Source organism: Mixophyes fleayi, chromosome 8 (assembly GCF_038048845.1).
Source record: "Mixophyes fleayi isolate aMixFle1 chromosome 8, aMixFle1.hap1, whole genome shotgun sequence".
Lineage (NCBI taxonomy): Eukaryota > Metazoa > Chordata > Amphibia > Anura > Limnodynastidae > Mixophyes > Mixophyes fleayi.
Window position 1 is genome coordinate 66653436 of NC_134409.1, and position 21350 is coordinate 66674785.

General features: G+C 38.5%; 1 protein-coding gene across 1 annotated transcript in view; it reads right to left on the reverse strand.

The window, feature by feature from the left end:
* Positions 1-238: 238 nt before the first annotated feature.
* Positions 239-21350, reverse strand: part of TSEN15 (tRNA splicing endonuclease subunit 15) — a 30656-nt gene continuing 9544 nt past the window's right edge. Inside the window, exons 3-4 of the mRNA XM_075182667.1 lie at positions 19276-19411; positions 239-1099 (exon numbers count right to left, since the gene is read on the reverse strand). Coding sequence (XP_075038768.1) covers positions 895-1099; positions 19276-19411 — 341 coding nt within the window. The 3' untranslated portion in view covers positions 239-894. The remainder of the gene's footprint in view (positions 1100-19275; positions 19412-21350) is intronic.

Below are 21350 nucleotides of genomic sequence, written 5' to 3' on the forward strand. Positions count from 1 at the left end.
TGACCTAGCCTTCCTGAGATTGTGTACTTTTTTGTGGGGGCCTAATTTCACCATGGACCTTACCAGCAAAGGAGAGGGATCCAGGGGAGGGACCCTAACAATTCAGGTAAGACATAGGGATTACTTTGCTAAATTACACAAAAAAATAGAAGCCTTATTAAATGCTGTAATATCTAGGCTACAGGATGAAATATACGTTGTTGCAGAGGCCAGCATATTATCACAGAAGACTGCAGAAAACATTTAAACAAAGGCTTTTATTTTCAGCTTAACATCAATCTGTATGTAGGTTAAAAAACATATTCACATTTATTTGAATTTTATTAGCATGTTCAACAATATTATTTCACTGTTAAAGTGTGCATTTTTACAAACAAATTGAAATTTCTGAATGTTTCAACCTAAAACTGAACTGGGTACCTAGCATTGTGGATATTCGTATCAGTCAGGGAAACAATGTGAATGGTATTTTGAGTACAGGAAGCCAATTTCTTCCTTTTTTTTTCCTGGGCCACTTATATTTTACAGTTGAGGGCCATTGCCGCCAATGGCTTATATGAGCAGTTATACAGCAAATGTTACAGCAAGGTGTGGGGATCTGGTTCTATCTGCCTTTATTGCGCTCAACAACATACCAAAAATTTGCCAGTCCTCCCTTATTTGAGTGCTACATATTTTCAGGAGTAAAAAAAATAAAATAAAAAAGAAACCCTTTTCTTCTTTCAATCCAGGCTAGTTGAAATATCTAGAATTGCATATTAAAAATGAAACAGTGAAAGGAATCCTTAAGGAGCTGTTAAGGATGAACTTCAAATTGCATTAAAAAAAAAAAGAAAGAATTAAACGAAGCCTATAAAAAGTAACCACACCTTTATCAAGGTATACACATTATGGCTACCTCAAATACCTAATTTTCTTCCTTTTCCAACGTTTGTTGTCCACATCCTCTGCAAAATCTGGGGGATCTGGTATCACAAATCCATCCGTCAATTTGTAATAGACGATAGTTGAATCAGATTCAACTATAGCTAAAAGAATATAATTTGATGTCCTTTGATCCGCTTCTGATGTGGGACCCAGGTTCAGAAATTGCTGAATTCTGGAAAAATATAAAAAAACATGTAATTTTAAACAAGTAAGATTTATACAAGATAAATAATTTACAGAGGTGTGTCACCCCAATCAGTTTGACAGGAATTTTTACTCTTTAAGATCATCTCAGTCTGTGGTTTTGTGCTTGTCTCAAGACATCATGACTTTGACCATGACACATGGAGCCATGTACTCACTAAATAAAAAAAAACAAAACAAACACACACACAAGTGGAAAGGTCACAGCCTCCCAGAAGATTTGCACATCTCCTGAAATGTTCTGCTCTACTGCAAACTTTCTAATTGCAAGCTGTTCTTATCCCTACACACTTTAAAACTGGGGACATAAGACACGTGGCGCTGAGCTGTGATCCTAGAGACGTAATACCTTAAAAGGGTGCAATATGACAACCTTAAAAAAATGCATAAAAACTCTATAACAGCCAAATATTTCCATGAAGGTGTTTAACACTACCAGATTTGTTTTCAACAAAGATAGAGATAATTAGTTAAGAGCACTACCAGTATATGCCGATCAGCCACAACATTAAAACCACTTACAAGTGAGGTGAATAAAGTTTATTATCTCATTACAATGGCACCTGTCAAGGGGTGGGATAAATTAGGCAGAATATGAACAGTCAGATCTTGAAGATGATGTGTTTGACAAGGGCCCAATTGTGATGGCTAGACGCCTGGGTCAAGGCATCTTCAAAATGGCAGGTCTTGTGGTTTGTATCTGCCAAATGTAGTCCAAAGAAGGACAGCCGGTGAATCGACACAAGGTCATGGGCGCCCAAGGCTCATTGATGTGCGTGGGCAGCGAAGATTAGCCCGTCTGGTCCAATACCACAAAAGAGCTAATGTAGCAGAAATTACTGAAAAAGTTCATGTTGGCTATGATAGAAAGATGTTAGAACACACAGTGCATCTCAGCCTGTTGTGTAGCCACAGACCAATCAGACCCTTGTCCAACACTGAAAGCGCCTACAATGTGCACGTGAGTGCCAGAACTGGACCATGGAGCAATGGAGGAAGGTGGCCTGTTCTGACAATTTAGGTTTTCTTTTACATCATGTGGATGTTCGGGTGCATGATTTATCTGGGGAAGAGATGGCACCAGGATGCACTATGGGAAGAAGGCAACCCGGCAGAGGCTATGTAACTTTGGGTCCTGGCATTCATGTGGACGTTGCTTTGACACGTAACACCTACCTAAACATTGTTGCACACCAAGTACACCCATTCATAGCAACGGTATTCCCACTGCAAAAATTGTTCAGGAATGGTCTGAGGAATGGGACAAAGAGTTCAAGGTATTCACCTGGCCTACAAATTCCCCAGATCTCAATCCAATCAAGCACCTGGGCAGCACGGTGGCTAAGTGGTTAGCACTTCTGCCTCACAGCGCTGGGGTCATGAGTTCAATTCCTGATCACGGCCTTATCTGTGTGGAGTTTGTATGTTCTCCCAGTGTTTGCGTGGGTTTCCTCCGGGTGCTCCGGTTTTCTCCCACACTCCAAAAACATACTGCTAGGTTAATTGGCTGCTATCAAATTGACCCTAGTCTCTTTGTGTGTGTGTTAGAGAATTTAGACTGTAAGCTCCAATGGACCAGGGACGGATGTGAGTTCTCTGTACAGCACTGTGGAATCAGTGGCGCTATATAAATGGTGATGATGATGATGATCTGTGCCCACAAGAGATTGCTTCGGACTGTGAAGCTCAATTCATTTTTACATTTTGGAGATCACTTTGCAAATGTCTTAATATCCATGCTGGAAAAATAATTATGAGTCATGGAGGCCCCAACTCGCAACTTACGAACTTAAAGGATCAGCAGCTAACCTCTTGGTGTCAGATACCACAGCACACCATCAGAGGCCTTGTTGAGTCAATGCTGTTTTTGGTGGCATGAGGGGTGCCTAAACAATATTAGTCAGATTGTTATTGTGTGTGTGTGTGTGTGTATGTGTATGTATATATATATAATATAAATATATATATATATATATATATATATATATATATATATATATAAATAAAATAAAAAGATCCCGAGGGGCGTCCGAATACACAATACACCTACAATTGGTAGAAATAATCCTACATTTTGTAGTAAATGGTGTGGGATACTTAACAAATGTTCCCTAGACCTTATACTTTTGGTGGTTGTAGAGGTTGGCCATGAGTTATCTAATACTAGAGAGGAACTAGAAACATTTAAGAGTTCCAAAACACAACTCCAGATAAGTGGATGGATAAAATCCAAACCCAAATTGAAAATTCTAAACGTAACTTAATCATATTCAAAAAGAAAAAATTAGAAACAAACAGTCATAGTGACTATAGGACACAAAGTCTATGGATGGTGGATGGGTGATACCGCTGCCAGACAAAACTTTAGAACATCAAGGAACAAAGTAATAGAGCACCAATTTCTTCACAGTCTACATCAAAAACAGATTCATGAGATATGTTACCCCCAACGGGCACCTCTCCCTCTTTTTTAGGGGTAGCCACCAGATCCAAATAGACTACAAATGCAAAAAGACAGAGAGGTCACATACAAGTAGAGGGGGATATAAGAAAATACAGCAGGAAAAAGACCCAAAACTAATATTCAATCTATCCACATACATTTTAACCTAGACTGAGACATCATTGTCTTTGGGACTTACCTTTGTCCCTACTATACAACATGATTATTTTCAGGGGGCAGTCGATCATTATCAAATGGGGAGGAAATTAAGACTTAGAGAATATTTCCCACTAAATATGAAAGAAAAAAACATCCAACCTCATTTGGGTCCAAAAAAGAAAATGAACAGTACATTTGACCCACAATCCAATAATCCAAATGTAAAAACCTTTCTTAGATTATTAGATCAGGAAATTAAGACTAGAAATAAATCTGACCATAATTTTAGAGTACATCCCGATTCTAAAAATAGACTATTTCGAAACTGTATAAAAGATGAGCTGTGTGAGCATGTAATGTATCATTCTGATGTTCCATCTGACCTGACCACTGATACCTTAAAATCAGTGGGACTGTCCTTGTTAGGACACTTGAGCAATAAATATCACTCTGCTTCAAAGACCTGCTTGACAACTTCATCAATATTGCTGTGATCCTGTGACCTGCAGATTAGACCCTAAATCTAATTAGTTCTACGGCTGTCTGAGGTTTGGACCCAAGCTTTTCCAGTACCACCGCTCTGCTACCCATGCAGCTCTGGTCAGTGCGATAGGCCAGGGAGGATCCATCCACAGCAACCCGGATCCATAGTAAGAGGTCAGGAGTTACCAGCACAGGAGTACACTAGTAGAGACAGTTACCCAGAAGGAACGTGGTTCTGAGCGTGATAAAGGAGCTCAGTGGTGGCAGCCTTGTAAGCCCCTCCTACTGTGGCAAGAGGGCGCATTTGGGATAACGAAAGGGAACGATGGCAAAGTAAGCCCAGCCGGCTCCCAGCAACAACAGACAGGGTGGCATAGACAGTCCATCCTGTCACAACGACAAAGTTCTTTGATTGAAGAAAATACTTGAACATACCCATCTACATTAATTTGTCTTGAATTGACCTCACAGGTCTTGGATGCTTTGCTGATCTCAAGGATTTCCTAGTTGGTGATCTATAGCCAATTCTCACCTGTATGTCTCTTACCTTTTCCTCTTTCTCTACAGGCGGATTAGACAAGATTGGCTTATGCTCTGATCGTTGGTACAGACATAGTAGGAGCCAGATCCAGTTAGAACGTCCTTTTGAATTTTAAGTATTAATTGGTTAAATTGGTTTATGGTTTAGTAGATTTGATACCCCCTTTTTGTAGGTTTGAGTGTTACAATATATAGGTCCACCAAAGGTCTATTACATATGTACTGCATTTTACCACTCAAATAAGCTTGTAATTCTCAAGGATGTTTTCTTGTACATTATTCGACTGTTCTAATTTGTTATTTATGTACTTTAAACGTATATCTGTTTTTGCATAGATTTATTTGAACACTGTCACCACCCCGTTACCCCCCCCCCCCGTCCTTACCACACACCCCAATTCCAGCACATGGATGATCTTTTTTTCATCCTTTTGTATGAGGAGCGGTTTAAACCTTGCCACATTTTAATGTGGTAGGGTTCTTTTTGGTTGTATGTTGTTTTAATCTTACTTTTATCTCTTACCCCCTTGTCCCCCACCCTCTGACCCTCCCCCTCTTTCCTCTACCCCTCAGGGTCCACTCTTCATATGCTCTTACAGATGTAAAAGTAATTTCTATGCTTTTCTATTGTTTTGCCCCTTCACAAGTGATTGTGACAAGGTTGACTGGATGTTCATTTGGCTAATAGTAATCACATAGCAGTGAAACTCAAGATTGCTTCTATCAATGCAAACAGGTTAAAAATCCCAGAAAAAAGATCAAGGGCATTATGTGAACTCTAGGCTGATAAGGTTGAAATAGCTATCTTTCAAGAAACGCATTTCAAACAAGATTAAACAGTAAGAGGACAAACTGTGGGAATGATCAACCTCTTTTCTAAACGACTTCCACTAATGAATGTAAAAAAACATAGGTTGGAGGAGGGGAGGGGTATCCTGCTGACATGTAATATTTATAACCAAACATTCACCTTCGTTAATATTTACTCACCTAACCTAGCTTCTTCGAGAAAATTATGGAGAAAGTTGACTCATTTCAAAAGGGAATTTTGGTGGTTGGTGGGTACCTTAACTCTGCATCCGGAGAAAGACTCATAGGTACCACGACAAACTGTACCGAAAGAAGCACCCTCCATGGCCATCAGCTGGCTGATGTATGGAGCCTCCGCCATTCTACTGATCGTGATTATACTTTCTTTTCTCACCCACACAGAGTTTATTCTAGATTAGATTATCTATTTCTTTCACAGACATTTGCACTTGGTACAGGACACAGCAATTGGTCAAGCCAAGTCTAATCATGCCCCGGTTTCTCTTACGCTCCAATTTGATAAACATTTATAAAAAACCTTGTTTCTTGAAACTAAATGAAGCATTACTGCAGAACTCTTACTGTAAGTGACAGATTGTGAGTAATGTAATTATTGATAGTGTCATCAATGACATTCTGGAGATTTCTAAACTCTCAATTTGGGAGGCTCATAAGTGTGTTATAAGAGGCAAACTAATTCAATCTGGAGCTTTCATGAAAGTCGAAAAAGAGGCATATAAGATTTCCCTTTTAAATTAACTAAAAACTTTAGAGATAAGTTATAAAGCTACCTTGTCAGCGGACATTATGTCTGAATTAACAGAGACGAGAACAGCTCTGAAAAAGCTTATGTCAGACAAGATAAAAACTAGATTTGTGAAAGTGATGAAGTCGCTTCTTCCAATGGGACAAAAAGCCGGGGAGGATGCTGGCCACTACGTTTATTCAGACAATAACAAAGGGCACTATCTAATTTCCACCCAAGATCTAGCTAAAGCATTTCATACCTATTATTCCAAATTATATAATTTGTCCCTAACACGTTAAGAACGACAAACTTGAGAAACAAGTAAACATTGCCTCCTATCTAGCAGATGCTGGCTTCCCCACTCTCTTAGAACCAGAAAAAGAAATGTCGGATGCTCCTTTCACCTCTATGGAGTTAGTGGATGTGATTAAAACACAATGAAGAAGATTCATACAACAAAAGGACAAAAAAAAAACACTACGACTCTAATGAATATCAAACTCTAATAGTGAAAAAGAAATTACACTTCCTATTATTGTCAGATTGTGGTTGCACAATAGACACACAGAGTTCTTTGAAATGAGAATAAACACTGCCCTGGTAACACAGAAAACTGAAGCTAACCAACCGGAAGCCCGGTCTTGAATTTGCAGCATCTACACATTCCAATCAGGTTTCCAGAGAAAACATAGTCCTGAAAACAGCATTGGTACGTGCACTGAATACTAAATTCTAGAGACAAAAGATAAATGTTTTGTCTTAATCCTCATTGACCTCTGCTGAGCTTTACATGCTCACCCATGAAATGTTTAAAAAAATTTAAGCATCTAAACTTTTTGCAAAGTGAACAGTACAGTGCTCAGCTGGTTCAAGTACTTCTTGACTTCTTAATCACAAAGGATATCCTCAAGAACGATATTAAATCCTTGACTGCTTTTACCCCAAAAGCGGTTTGAAATATGCTGTCACTTGGTAACATAATACAATATAATAGAATATAAATGCTCACTGCTCTGCAGATGATCTTTGTCCTTTCATCTAGACACTGGAGACTAAGCACTAATAATTAATAACTGAACAGATCATTTAAAATTGTGAATGAGTGTTACTTGGTTGAAACTGAACCTGGAAACAGAAGTATCTCTAAGTAATCCCTATAACTGTCTTGTCTGCTTCTGACTGGTAGTCTGTTCCATTCTCAATGTCTGCAGACTCCTTTGCAATTGTGTGTTACAGTTATTTCTAACTACAAGTACACTGCCTCTAACTATACAGAGGCAGTGTATAACTAAATAATTGCGTATATGTCTATATGCATATCTCCCTACAGTCTTGAATTCTGCAAGTCAAAAAAGGTATGATCCATCATGGAAAGGGGGTTGAGTGGAACATGGCATGAATGGGTAGAGCAGAAGTTTGGACAGATTAGGGGTGTGGTTGAATTTGCCCAATTATGTTACAAGGTGTTACAAGGTAAGCTGTATGAGTGTAGCTACCAATGTATAGGATATTTGTAGTTCCTATGACCTGAATTAGCAACATCACTGATATTAAAAAAATAATAAAAAAAAACATTAAAGTTGACTCATAACCTATACTCAATGGGCTTTATTTACACTTAGGGGGGTATTCATTTGACGGCGGGATCGCCGAAAATCCCGCGCTCGAAAAATATTACCGTTAATACGGTAATCCTGCGCGTAAATACCGTTAATACGGTAATTTACTCGCTGGATTTCAGCTCGCAGCTCAGGGAGCCGTGAGCTGAAATTCAGCGAGATATTACCGTATTAACGGTAATATCTTTCGAGCGCGGGATTTTCGGCGATCCCGCCGTCAATTGAATACCCCCCTTAGAGTAAAACCAGCCAGAATGTACAAAGTTGCAGCTTACAAAACTATGCTGCTCCACAGATGGGATAAATTTAAATGCATTTGCACCCTTTGCATTACAACATGGTTTGTCCAGGTGCAAATTTGCATCCTTAAGCTGCATATGCTATTTATTAATGTGTCTATCTCCTGTGTATTGCTAGAATTTCTCTTTGTGCTCATCGGACTATATGGACTATTAGGGGGTTCCGCATCCAATGACAAATCTAAAGCTAATTTATGAATTTGCAAAAGCACAATCAAAGCGCTGTTTTGTGAGGTGACTTGTCTACTTTTGCACAAATTCCTTCTCTGCAATATTTAATCGCATGTATATTAAAATGAGCACCATATACAAAGCCATATCTGTTGTCAAGTATACAAAGCTAAACAAATAGTACTCCGTAAATATAAATAAAATACTTACCCCAAACATCAACAAATAAGATACTAATAGTAAGAGACATAATTATTTTAAAATAGGTTTATCCAACATCAGTTGCATATAATACATTGTATGATTAAGAGCTAGAATAGTCCTGTGACTGGATCACTTACAAATAACTTATGGTATAAATTTATTTAAAGGAAATAGCGCAGGGCGCTTATTTATATAATTGCTGATGCACTTATTTTTGATATTGTGCATATTTTGATATAGGAAATCCTTATTTCTGAGACCAGGGAAGAAATTTGTTTGTTTTAACCTTGCTAGAGGGAATGCATGATTTGCTAGGTATATCTGATACAATAAGCCTTTCTTTTGAAAGCCTTTTGTGCATTTTGATGTAAGGAAATGTCTTGTTTGGGGTTTACAACTTTTCCTGGGTAATTCTTTTCTTTGGAGGAAATGTGTATTCTGCAACTGTTTGAAGAAAGGACTCATGCTAATTAGACCTTTTGATGTGTGAGGGTCATAGCAAGATGTAATTAGACTTGCTGTCCACTGTAAGATGCAGAATATTACAGCAAGGTTTTAAGATATCATAGATAAGTGTAAATATTGTCAGCTTTGCAGTGCATGTAAATCCATGTTTGTGTAAACACATTGCAACCCAGATTCTAAAAATAGCCTGTGTCCAAATCAGTATAAAAAGCACTGTCTTGCACACTGAAATGTATCATTCTAATGTTCCATCTGACCTGATCACTGATACCTTTAATTATTATTATTAGCGTTTATTTGTAAGGTGCCACATGGTTTCCGCAGCACCGTACACAGTACAAACAGTAGACCATACAGGGTAAAACAGTACAGAACATTAAACATAAAATACCAATACTTCAGAAACTCCGGGCAGGCAAATACAGTAGAGACGGAGCGGAAGAACAGGTATGGAGACAGGAGGAAAGAGGGCCCTGCTCATACGAGCTTACATCCTAAGGGAGGGTGAACAAAATCAGGCACCGAAGGGAGCCAGTGAAGCAAAGGGGAGAGAAAAAGTGGGGCCAGGGGAGAACAGAAGAGATGAGAGGTTAAGTGTATGGTTGGTAGGCGTTAAGGAACAGGTGAGTTTTAAGTGCCCGTTTGAAGGAGCACAGGTTGGGTGAGAGACGGATGGAGCGAGGGAGGTTGTTCCAGTGAAGGGGGGCAGCGCGGGAGAAGTCTTGGATTCTAGAGTGGGAAGAGGTGATCAGAGTGGAGGAGAGTCGGCGATCATTGGCTGAGCGCAGGGAGCGGGCAGGAGTGTGAATGGAGAGGAGGTTAGAGATATAAGGGGCAGTAGACTTGGAGAGAGCCTTGTAAGTGGTGGTAAGGAGTTTGAAAAGGATTCTATAGGGGAAGGGGAGCCAGTGTAAGGCAAGACAGAGAGGGGAGGCAGAGGAGGAGCGGCGTGGGAGGAAGATGAGTCTCGCAGCCGCATTGAGTATAGAGCGGAGGGGGGCGAGGTGGGAACAGGGGAGGCCAGTAAGGAGTAGGTTGCAGTAGTCGAGGCGGGAGATGATGAGGGCATGAATGATAGTTTTGGTGGCATCTTGAGAGAGGAAGGGACGGGGAATCAGTGGAACTGTCCTTTTCAGGGCACCTGAGCGAAATAAAACATCACTCTTTGCTTCAAGACCCTGCTTGACAACTTATCCAATATTGCTGTAATCCTGTGACCTGCAGATTAGATCCTAAATTTAGTCCATTCTCCGGCTGTATCTGAGGTTTGGACCCAGCTCTCCAGTACCACCGCTCTGCAGCTACCCAGCAGCTTTGGCCAGTGTGATAGGCCAGAGGGCATCCATCCACAGCACCCTGATCCATAGTAAGCAGTCAGGGGTACCAGCCCAAGTGTACCAGCACAGGAGTACACTAGCAGTGACAGTTACCCAGAAGGAACTTGGTTCTGGGCGCCATAAAGGAGCCCAGTGGTGGCAGCAGGCTTCTCCTACTGCGACAGGAGGGGCATATTTGGAATAACGAAAGCCCCCATGTGATTGATAATAATGACAGTCCCTAAGGATGAAACATATTGGCTATTGCGGGACCATAAACACAGCTTAATAGGTCTTAGAACACTCAGCAGTGAGATCAAGTAGAAATTTTGGAGATGTACATTTCAGAATTCCACAACTGTTGCTACTTGAGGATTCCCCCAGCTGAGGTTATTCTTCACAGACAGACACAGACTTTGCAGTGAGTAATAAAGCTGCTCAGTTAGCTCCATTTTTATATGCACCTATTTAAGCAATTCCCTCTATTACTGTTGATTTATAAGGCGCTACCAGTGCACCACAGCGCCGGACAGTGGGGAAAACAGAACATATAGTACAAGGTAGACAAAATAAATGCAAACATGATAACAATGGGTAGAGAGGCTTCTGCTTACAGCTTACAATTTAATCAGAAGCGGGTACAGCTGAAACAAAAGGAGCGCGATGACTCAGAGTAGACATTGGGTCAGTTGTGAGGGTAGTATAGGTTGGAGTATCGTAAGCTACCCTATCGTAGTTATTGGGTATAAGAATCAGCTGATTTCATTTTCTATGTGAAACCTGTTGAACAATGGGTTGTTTTGGGTTAATTTTAGTTTCCCTCATTTGCTTTTTATGTATGGATAACAGGAGAAAAGATGTGCCTTCAAGGTCATTAAACATTTGGCTTTAAATTGAAATGGCTCTAAATGAGACTTTCTAGATAAGAATAGTATGACATGTATTCTAATTTTTGCTTGTGAATTTTAAAAGCCACCACAGATTTTTAAACATTTCTCTGTTTACACAGTTTTATGGTTGTACACAGGTTAACACCAATTAGCTGTATGCAATTTTCTGATTCTTTACTGAAAAATGCCACATTGTCAATTTAATATCAGATGTGTGAATTTTATTTCTGCTAATTTATTGGTTTTATACATTGTATTATTTTAGTTGTGTATTTTATTCTAGCTCCAAGTCATACTGTAATCTAAATCCATCTGATTTTAAACTATTATTTTACACTAAGTCTTACCATTATTATCTGATCAGTCTATGATAAAATGTTAGACATCACTGAATAAGCTAGAGGGGTACAGGGCTCTGAGTTTATTCTACATATACATGAACAAAACAGCATAAAAGAATCGATTTCACTGAAAACGGTCATAATAAACAAATTTAAAATGGCAAACATATAACTGTGAAATATGTCAGTATTATATATTTCAATGATAATATTAAAAACATTGAGGGGATATTGGTAAACTTTGGGTGATGATCATTTGTAGGAAATTTAAAATCTACTCTAATTTTGATTTAGACAACTAATTTGCAGACTGACCCTGTCAGTATATAGTCAACTACACATCACATCAATTGGATAAACCATCCAAAGCATTCCCTAGGAGTCAATCATTTTCAATGGATGCTGTATGGAGCCTGGTGTTGAGATATTCCATGGGTTTTACTTAGTCACAGTTTCATTGTAGTTGCTGAGGTTCCCAGTTTGAGGAAATCAAATAACAAGCTGTTTTTAATATATGATTTTCCACTTGTTGAGTTGGGTTATTTCAGTTTAGCTATAGCTTTGGCCAATAAAGGGACTGAAAATCCAAGAGAGTTCTTAACATGTTCCACAATAATTTACACATTTTCTAAATAAATAATAATTAAATGTAAAAGTAAAATTTTATGCAACTACATTTAATATTTCTTGAATAAACATCCATTAATTTTAACCATATGGTTGCTTTTGTTATTTTAGTATATAGTAACTGAAGCATATCTTATTTTCATTATGTCAAATTTAAAATGAAAGGACCGATATATTTTCTCATCTCTGTCCCTCACTAAACATTTATCACATATACTGTAGAAACTCTTCACGTCTAAAAGCCCTAAAGATCCAGAAAAGCCTAAGCACAGTAAAAGGACTTCCTCTTACACTCTTTTCAGCAAACAAAGGAGGCCTTTAAAATGTGTTATGTTGGAATGAAATCCCAGTATACTTTCTATCATTGCTTTTAAAGGAACTTAACAATGTGTATGAATAAAAGTTATTCACGGGAACAGTAATGTCTCTATTGCCTTACACAACAGAACACCAGAGTCTCCAGTCCAGCCCTGCTCCTCCTTGAATATTCAAAGACAGACACAGTAGCTTACACACCGCAACACATTTGTACAAGTGACTGCAAGAAATGAAAGGAAGTTGGTCCCCAGCTAGAAAGCAGAACAATCAAGTACTTGTACTACTGGCAAGCCTACATTTGGCAACAAAAAAATTCAGAGCTTTCATTTTGACATTAGGTTTTTCTGTTCACAAGCAAAATAAAAACAGAGTCCAGCACCTTACATTGCATTTAATACACTATGCTGACTTCTACAAACCACAACATGTTTTGTTTATGTACAGTTGGTATATATTCTTTCTGCACTGATTTGTTCTCACATCTATTACAAGGTGAATGTAGGACTGCAAATAAAAATAAAGTGTGGGCATCTGGTCTATATACCAAAGATCTTTAACAGGATTAAGCTACTACATGGTTTACGCACATAAATGTATTAATAGTAAGATGCAGCAAGTTCTCCAGAGTACAGAAATAAATAATCTAAGACTGCAAATTATGCAAATCCTTAACATTAACCATTCCATGACTGTAATTTGCACAAAAACAATTTGTGTTCTGCACTGCTTTTACCAGGAGAAAGTTTTATTTCTAAGCCTAAGCACCTTTTTATTGTTTGTTTTTTCCAGGAGAAATACGGCTTGCTATTAATAGGTTATTAGATTAGTAAAGATATGGATAAACAGGCACACTCAAAATCTACTCTTCTCTGGAATTATTCCCATAGTTACTTTTATGCCTCAGAGATTTTTTCCCACCAGTGATACTTTTTTTTTTCCCCCTAACTAACCAAAACTAAAGATAAATTGCCTAAATAATACATTTACCTCCTTGTATTCCTGCAGGGAGAGAGTATTGTGCTAGTTTAACAGCATCAAACAAAACAAATAAAATATAGTTTGTTTTGATAAAATTATTCTCAAACAAACTCCTTGAGGTAAATGTATTAAACTGCGGATTTTGCAAGTCGCCGATATTCGGCGACTTTGCAGGGCAAATTTAAAATGGCAATGTCTTTAAAGGCAAAACTTGCCTTTAAAGACTTTGCTGTTATAAATTTCTCCTGTAAAAACAAACTATATTTTATTTGTTTTGTTTGATGCTGTTAAACTAGCACAATACTCTCTACCTCTCCCTTTGTCAGGCAGCTGAAATAGATGTGAGATTAGAGAAGTGTGCAAGCTAGTAAATGTTTATTATTTGTAACAAAGGGAGGCATTTATCTGACAAGATGCAGAGAAAACATACAAGCAGAATAAAACATTGGCACAGTTATGCACCTAGATTGAGATTAAACCAGGTAAAAACTTATGTGTAGTTTAAAGTTTTGTTAACTTACATGATTTCCTCTCAGCAAACAGACAGGGTGTGTCTGTTAGTGCAAACAGAGCCAGTGATGGGCATTTTCTCTTAAAGAGAAGGTGGGTGTGTCACCTGCCCATCAAGCTAGGGCTGAGGAAGGAGTATCATGCATAAAAGCTTGTTTGTGTCATTTGTGCACTGAGACCAACGCTGGGGAAGCTGGCTGATCTTGAGAGAGCTGAGCTATGTCTAGCTAGCGTTTAGGGTCTCCAATAATTGCTGTGAAATCTGTACGGTGTCAAAACATTTACCATCCTGACAATAAAACTACATAAAAAGGAAGAAGTTGTTTGCGTGTGCTTCAGCAGTAGCGGGCTCTTGCCACATATTGTATACAAACATTTACTGTGACCAGCATGATTCGTTGTTATAGTGATAATGTGACCAGAAACCATGCCAATTGTTGTTCCATTACTTCAATTTGCTAAACACAGTTCTGAGCAGTTTTTCCTTTGCAAGAGCTAGAGCCTTACTGCAGTGTGTACACTGCCTCTACGCAGGTAGCAGCACTGTTTGACTTTTAAAGGGCTTTTAAGCTTAGCTATGGTTTAATACATACTTACCAACCTTGTAGTCTTGCCCTCCGGGAGATTCCAGGCGGAGGGGGTGAAGTGGGAGGATGAAAGCTGGCGGAGTGCGGTGAATCAAGTAATTTTGGCCCTGCCCCTGAGACGCAATCATGACATTTTGCCCTAGGGGTGGGACTAAATTTATGTGATTCACTGCGAATCACGTTATTGAGGCTCCCATCCTGACCACTTCACTAGGAAGTGGGCAGAATGCGGGAGAATGGCCTGCTCTCCTAGGAGTCCCAGGAGAACTACCCAGAATTCAGGGGTCTCCCGAACATTCTGTGATAGTGGGCAAGTATGGTTTCATATGTCTTGCCAAACAGTCCCCAAACATTATTTTCAATTAGAAAAAACATCATACTCATTTCTACGCTAGGTCCCAGGTGTTTATGAACACCAAGCAATCTCTAAGCAATTCCTGGCCAGAATGTATTTTTATTCTACAGTTGCTATGGGAAGATGTACAGCCAGTAGTCAGACATCTATGGGAACCCCTTAGCCCTTTCATATTGAGAACATAGTTTTGTCCAGTGATCGAAGTGGATATTATAGAAGTGTCGGTATGTAAATTTAGACGTGGGAATATGAACATTTAATTGGAATCTAAGTGAATGGATTTGGATAGTTTTACAATGAAGGCAGTAGAAGTGGCGGTATGGCATACCACACTTTACACCCCCACTTCAACACTGGTTTTGTCAGGAAAAATATCTGTCAAGTGCATTACAAATCTATATTCTTATTATTATCCTCCTTTGCATTAGTTTTAAAAAATGTCAGAGTGTGTGTGTGTGTGTGTGTGTGTGTGTGTGTATTGCCTCGTCCTGAAAACTTGGTGGCTTTATCCTGATCTTTTGTCACCTCTTTCTGGTGCAATTTTCCACCAAATATTTCACAAATAGATGCATTTATATGCACCTGTTGCATTCTAATTTGTAGTAAAAACTGCATATGCTCAATGCTACCATTTAGTGCATTGTCTACATAACCCCTTTCTGTTGAAACTATACAATTTAAGAACACAGAAAAACATATTAACACTTGTATTAAAAAAACAAACACAAAACAAAAACTAAATCTAAGCAATACATATGCATGTTGGGAAGTGCAGTCTGTCCCTAGTCTCTTATTATAATAAACTAGAAACTCAGGCCCTAGAAGATGACCATTATCCCAGCCAGCTGTGTACCACATGTGAGAAACAAAAAACAAGTCTGGATAACCAGGAAATTCTTCTAAAAAATATATACAAGGACATAAAGGTACACGAGTACAGTCAGCTTTTTACTCCTTGCCAAGAGGTTGCTAGTAGTGATGGGGGCTGGACAGGAGGGTATAGGAATAACAAGGTAACAGGAGAGGATTGTATGGGGAATACTGGGTGTTGAGGGGCTTGTGGAAAGGATATAATCATATTTTAATTTGCATGGTTTCATTACCTTACTATTGCAATTGTGACTCAATTGTGTTTATTAAATTAAACACTCACATTCAGTTTTTATTCATTGTTTATTTTCTTTCTAGTTTGCATCCTATGCTTCAATACATATCTTGAGGTAGAGCCACTAAAATTGCGTTTGGTAGCAGCTTAGTGTTCCAAAACTCTGCATTTACTATAGGGCAGTTTGAGTCTGGAATGTTAAAATGCCAGCGATGAGTGGCGGTATGAAAACACCTAAACCAGCAGAAAAACTGGCCTTTAGTACATCTACCACCTTGAGGGGACAGAATACCACACCCCTCAGATATTGCTCCTAGGCCTGAACACACTTAAGGGACAATTCAATTCAGAGCGAGTTGTCGGCCTTAGACACAGATAACCAATGTGCAAAGCAACTCGCTCTGAATTGAGTCACCCCATTAAAATATGCTTAAAAACACTCTTAAATGTGAGTGGCACGGTGCATGTTATGGTTAGTAAGTATTACATTTTTCATATTAAAGAATATGATGTATGATGTATGATAAGTTAATCAAAAAGGTGACAGCAGTTGGTGACAGTATACCAGTTATATTGAATCAATATTATTTCTATGCTAAGTTTATTAAAGACTAAAAATGATGCATGTGAAGCTCTACAAGAAATAAGTTGTACCTGAGAAAATAAGATGCTGCTCTCCTTTATAGCGAATGTAAAATATGTGACAAACTACTGGAAGAATGCAACATTAGTTTCAGGGACGAAATGTTTAGGTTTATTACATTATTACACGCAAGCACATTTTGGATGTCATTAATAATATATTTAACAAGACAGCATGACATCAACTGCATTTTAATGGCAGACTGTAGACATATTCTTATGTGCTTTTAAATCATTTGTAGTGTTGCGTAAATAGTCTCGAGGTCCACAGAGATGGATTATTAGAGTTGATTTATTAGTTTAATGCAAAGCTGTGTTGTATGTTGGAGATGATCTACCTCTAGCTATATATCCTGTAAAAAGTATATAGAATATATTAGATATATATTATAAGGGCACAGCTTATTAGAGGTTGACTCTAATAAATTGCATTTCGCTATATTAATTATGTGAGAGGACTACATCTTAAAAAGTATAAGCTATTGAGCTGAAATTTGGCATGCAACTGGAGAACCGCCTCAGAGTGCTGCATGCCAAGTTTCAGGAAAAAAAAATGACTAATTTGGAATAGTCTAAATTTGAAAATTTCAGTTTTTTTCCATGTTTTGCAAAAAGTCATAGTACTTCTGTTTTTTTGGGAGAGCGTAACTAGGTGTACAGGGCGTTTTAAGACTAGGGGGTAAATGTATTAACTTCCGATTTTTGCAAGTAAACGCTATTTGGCGAGTCTGCAGTGAAAATTTAGAGGCAATGGCTTTAAAGGCATTGTTTTGCCTTTAAAGCCATTGGCGTTTTACATTTTTACTGCAAACTCACTAAATAGCGGTGACTAGCAAATATCGGAAGTTAATACCTTTACCCCTAAGGGTTTGTTTTGTTAGAAAACTACTGTGACACTGGAGTGCCTTTGAGTGGTGAAATTTTTGAGAAACGTTCAGCCTTTTTTACAAGATAGGGGACTTCATAGTGTTATTTAGTTATCGCCTTATTGCCAGCAGTGCTGGAATAAATTAAGTGATGTCACTGAGGTGAGACCGCAATCTCACTCCATGATAGTGTTCAATCTGCAGCTAATCACAGGATATGATGGCATAACATGTCTGTATTGCACAAGGAACACGTCCATTAAGGCTTCAGCCTGTAATCATCATAATTTCATAGATTGTTGGAGTTTGAGAGGAAGAGCTTCAATAGTTTTTTAAATTTTATATGGTGTGTAAGAGCAACGAGCCTTAATCGGACATACAGTATATAATAGATTTAGATGGTTACTCTTAGTAGGATGATTGTCAATATCTGGCAAATAAAAAGGAGGGCCCATCCAATAAAACAACCTAAATCCTAAAGGATAACACAACAACAGCAAGCCACTGATGTGCAAGACGCATACCACCAAATTAATGTTTGTTACCTCTAGCCTTCCTATAAACCTGAGCAGCCTCCTATGTGTTTTAGCAAAGTAAATATAGGGACACACAAGAAAGGATAACAAATTGTTAACCAAAGGCTGTTAAAAATGCAGAGCAGATGGCAGAATATTTTAAAGATGTTTAAAATATGACAAGTTTGTTTTTAGTAAATCAGTTTACAGAAATAAATACACACTTTTAATTCAGGTCCCCTAGCTTCACTGGGAACTCCATTTCATTTATTGTATGACGTTATTTATTTGTGTCCTGTGAAAATGTTCTTTTCTCCTCTTTTTTTTTTATTGTGTTACCCTTCTGGACATATGGTGAAAGTGCCGTCCACTTTTAAAATATCATTGCAGGCAACAGTGACATTGAAAGGCTCTGCAAGGTGAAAGTCTTTAACATTCTAGACCAGTGGTCAGGGAACAGGGGTAAATTACCCAAAATGGGATAAAAATGAAATTCCTGGGGGTAATGCTGTCAGTTGGATTGTAGATCCCTTTAAATGTGAAATTGCTGTTGTACCAGAAGAGCCTCAAGGGTTGGCAGAGGCACTTCTTGAGATTCGATGCAATAATGAAGCACGTATTGCATTTGAAAACAAAGCAAATCTGTCATATTTTTGGATGTCAACAGCTGCAAAGGCATTCAATATTGCACATGAGGAGGCAGTCAAAAAGTAGCTGCCTTTTGCAACAACCTACCTTTGTGAACAAGGATTTTTCACTCTAACATAAAAACAAAGCAGAGAAATTGATTGGATGCTAAAGACTGTATCCAAATTGCTCCAACATCAAAATTCCCCAATATCGATGCTCTCGTATCAAAAATAAAGCAACATCATTTGTCCAAATCCAGAAGTTTTGAAGTTGAAGCTTTCAAAGAAATTTTTAATAGATTCATTAAAATTTTGAGTTCCAATAATTAATAATATATGATTTCCTTCCTTTCAAAACAAGGGGGTAACGTTGGCGTATCAAAATATATTTTGGGGTAAAAGGTAAAAAAGTTCCCTGACCCCTGTTCTAGACATAGCTAAGCAGCACTAAAAGTATAAGAGGTTGGAATAAAAAGAAAAATGAATAGAAGCCAAGCTCTGAAAGATGTCATCAGATCACGTACCTCTCATGGCTGCATGACATGGTAACCGGTGTAGGGACTATGACTTGAGGCATGTTGTCATCTTTCTCTTGCCCACGCAGGCACACGAGATGGAGTTCAGATGAGCCCAAAATCTGCACTTCGTGCCAGTTTCTCACTAAGGAAACAAAACTAAAAATTTACTTTATTTTATGTGTTAATTGCTTTTGTGCAGTTTATTGTCTCACAGAGGCACTTTTACCATTGCCAGTTTAGTGGCAAAGCTCAACACATACACAGCCATATAATGTATTTTAAAGTTCTATAAAAACATGGACTATAAAAGTGAATTGTTGTATTATAATATGTAGAAAAGTATTCCAATCTAGAATCCTCTAGTAATCCATGCAAAACAACTGGAGACCTAAAGAGTGCTACATTGTTTTTCTGTATTGTGAACATGGATCAAAGCCAAGTGCTGCCCCGACAAACAGCTTATACCATGCCTTCTCCATAAAAGTGAGCTACAAAAGAGAAAACATTTTTTGACAAAAGTCAGTGCACACAACTGTTTGTTGAAATCACCTCTCCTCTGTTTCCTTCATATATAGGTGAATGGAGGAGAAATGTAAGCTCACATAGAGAGCATTGGTCACAACCGTATTTCCAAGGTCGATAACTAAACATCCCGGAAAAGTAAGACAATCTTACAGAACAAAAAAAATTGAGGAGAGAAGGAATCCACCGATAGTTGTGTGCAATAACTGCAGATGAGATCGTCATTATTTTTGATCTTTACAATATTTACTGCATTGATCATGGGATCATGAGAAGTTAGTATCTCAAGAAATTGTTACTAGAGACTTATAGGGCCTTTTGCAGAGCTGAACTTAAGCCAGTTTGTGTAGCATAAATAGCGCAAATCTGCACTCAAAGATAAAAGATGCATATGCGCCAATGTAAACTTGCGTGTATCTGGCGCATGCACCTCTTTACAACTGGAGATGCAGAACAAGGGACAGAAGGGGTGTGCAAACACAGGTAGGATTCCGAAAGAGCCTGTTCGTGATAGTGCCACGCATATAAACCAGTTAGATGGTTTATGTGTGTGCAAATAGATGCTGATGATGATGAATTGGCGTGAATCTGGCACACATGCTCGAGATGTGTACAGCTCTGCATAAGGGTGGAAATATGCTATATTGTGCGTGTTTATTTGAGCAATTTACACCCATTATGTGACCTACTCTGCACCAGCCCCATAGTCTTTAAGACATTTTTATTTATTATACTACTATTTAAAGATTGTGTAGTTAAAGGAGAATTGTTACTAAGTGACATAGTGTTATAGGACCCTAACCTTTACTAAATAGAGTCTTGTGTCTGGGAGAAATACTTTTATTCAGCACGCTATGCTTTTGCTCTTAGAAAGGCCAGCCTGAATAACTGGAAAGTGCTGTCTGAAAGTTCCACTTGAAAAGGGAGTAAGCCTGTCAGAGTTCTCATTCTTGGGCTCTCCTGGAGGAAGTCTGCCCAGAGGAATGCTGCATGAATAAAATGATGATGATATGGTTCCTGAATAAAATGTGTTTGCAAAAAGGGGAACCCAGTTTGCTTAGGCAAACTAGATAGGGCCTACTGCACAGCGGGACATATGCCAGTTTGCTTAGTGCTTCTTACGTGAAATCGTTTTGTGCATGTCCAGAAAACTGGCACACACATGAACGCCTATGCAGACTTTTACCATTCTGGCACTTATGCCTGCTTACACCTGGAAAGGAAGGGAGAACCGCTCTATTGCTAACCAAGAATAGTAAAGGCATTTTTATGCAGATGCAGCTCATGCAGACCTGAAGAAACTCCAATATATGCCTGTTAAGAGGTGTATCTTTTTCACCTGCTACAGGGCAGATGATGATGATGGGCAGCACGGTGGTTAGCACTTCTGCCTTACACCACTGGAGTCTTGAGTTCAATTCCTGACAATGGCCTCATCTGTGAAGAGTTTGTATGTTTTCCTGTGTTTGAGTGGGTTTCCTCAAGGTGCTCTGGTTTCCTCCCACACTCCAAAAAACATACTGGTAGGTTAATTGGCTGCTAACAAATTGACCCTAGTC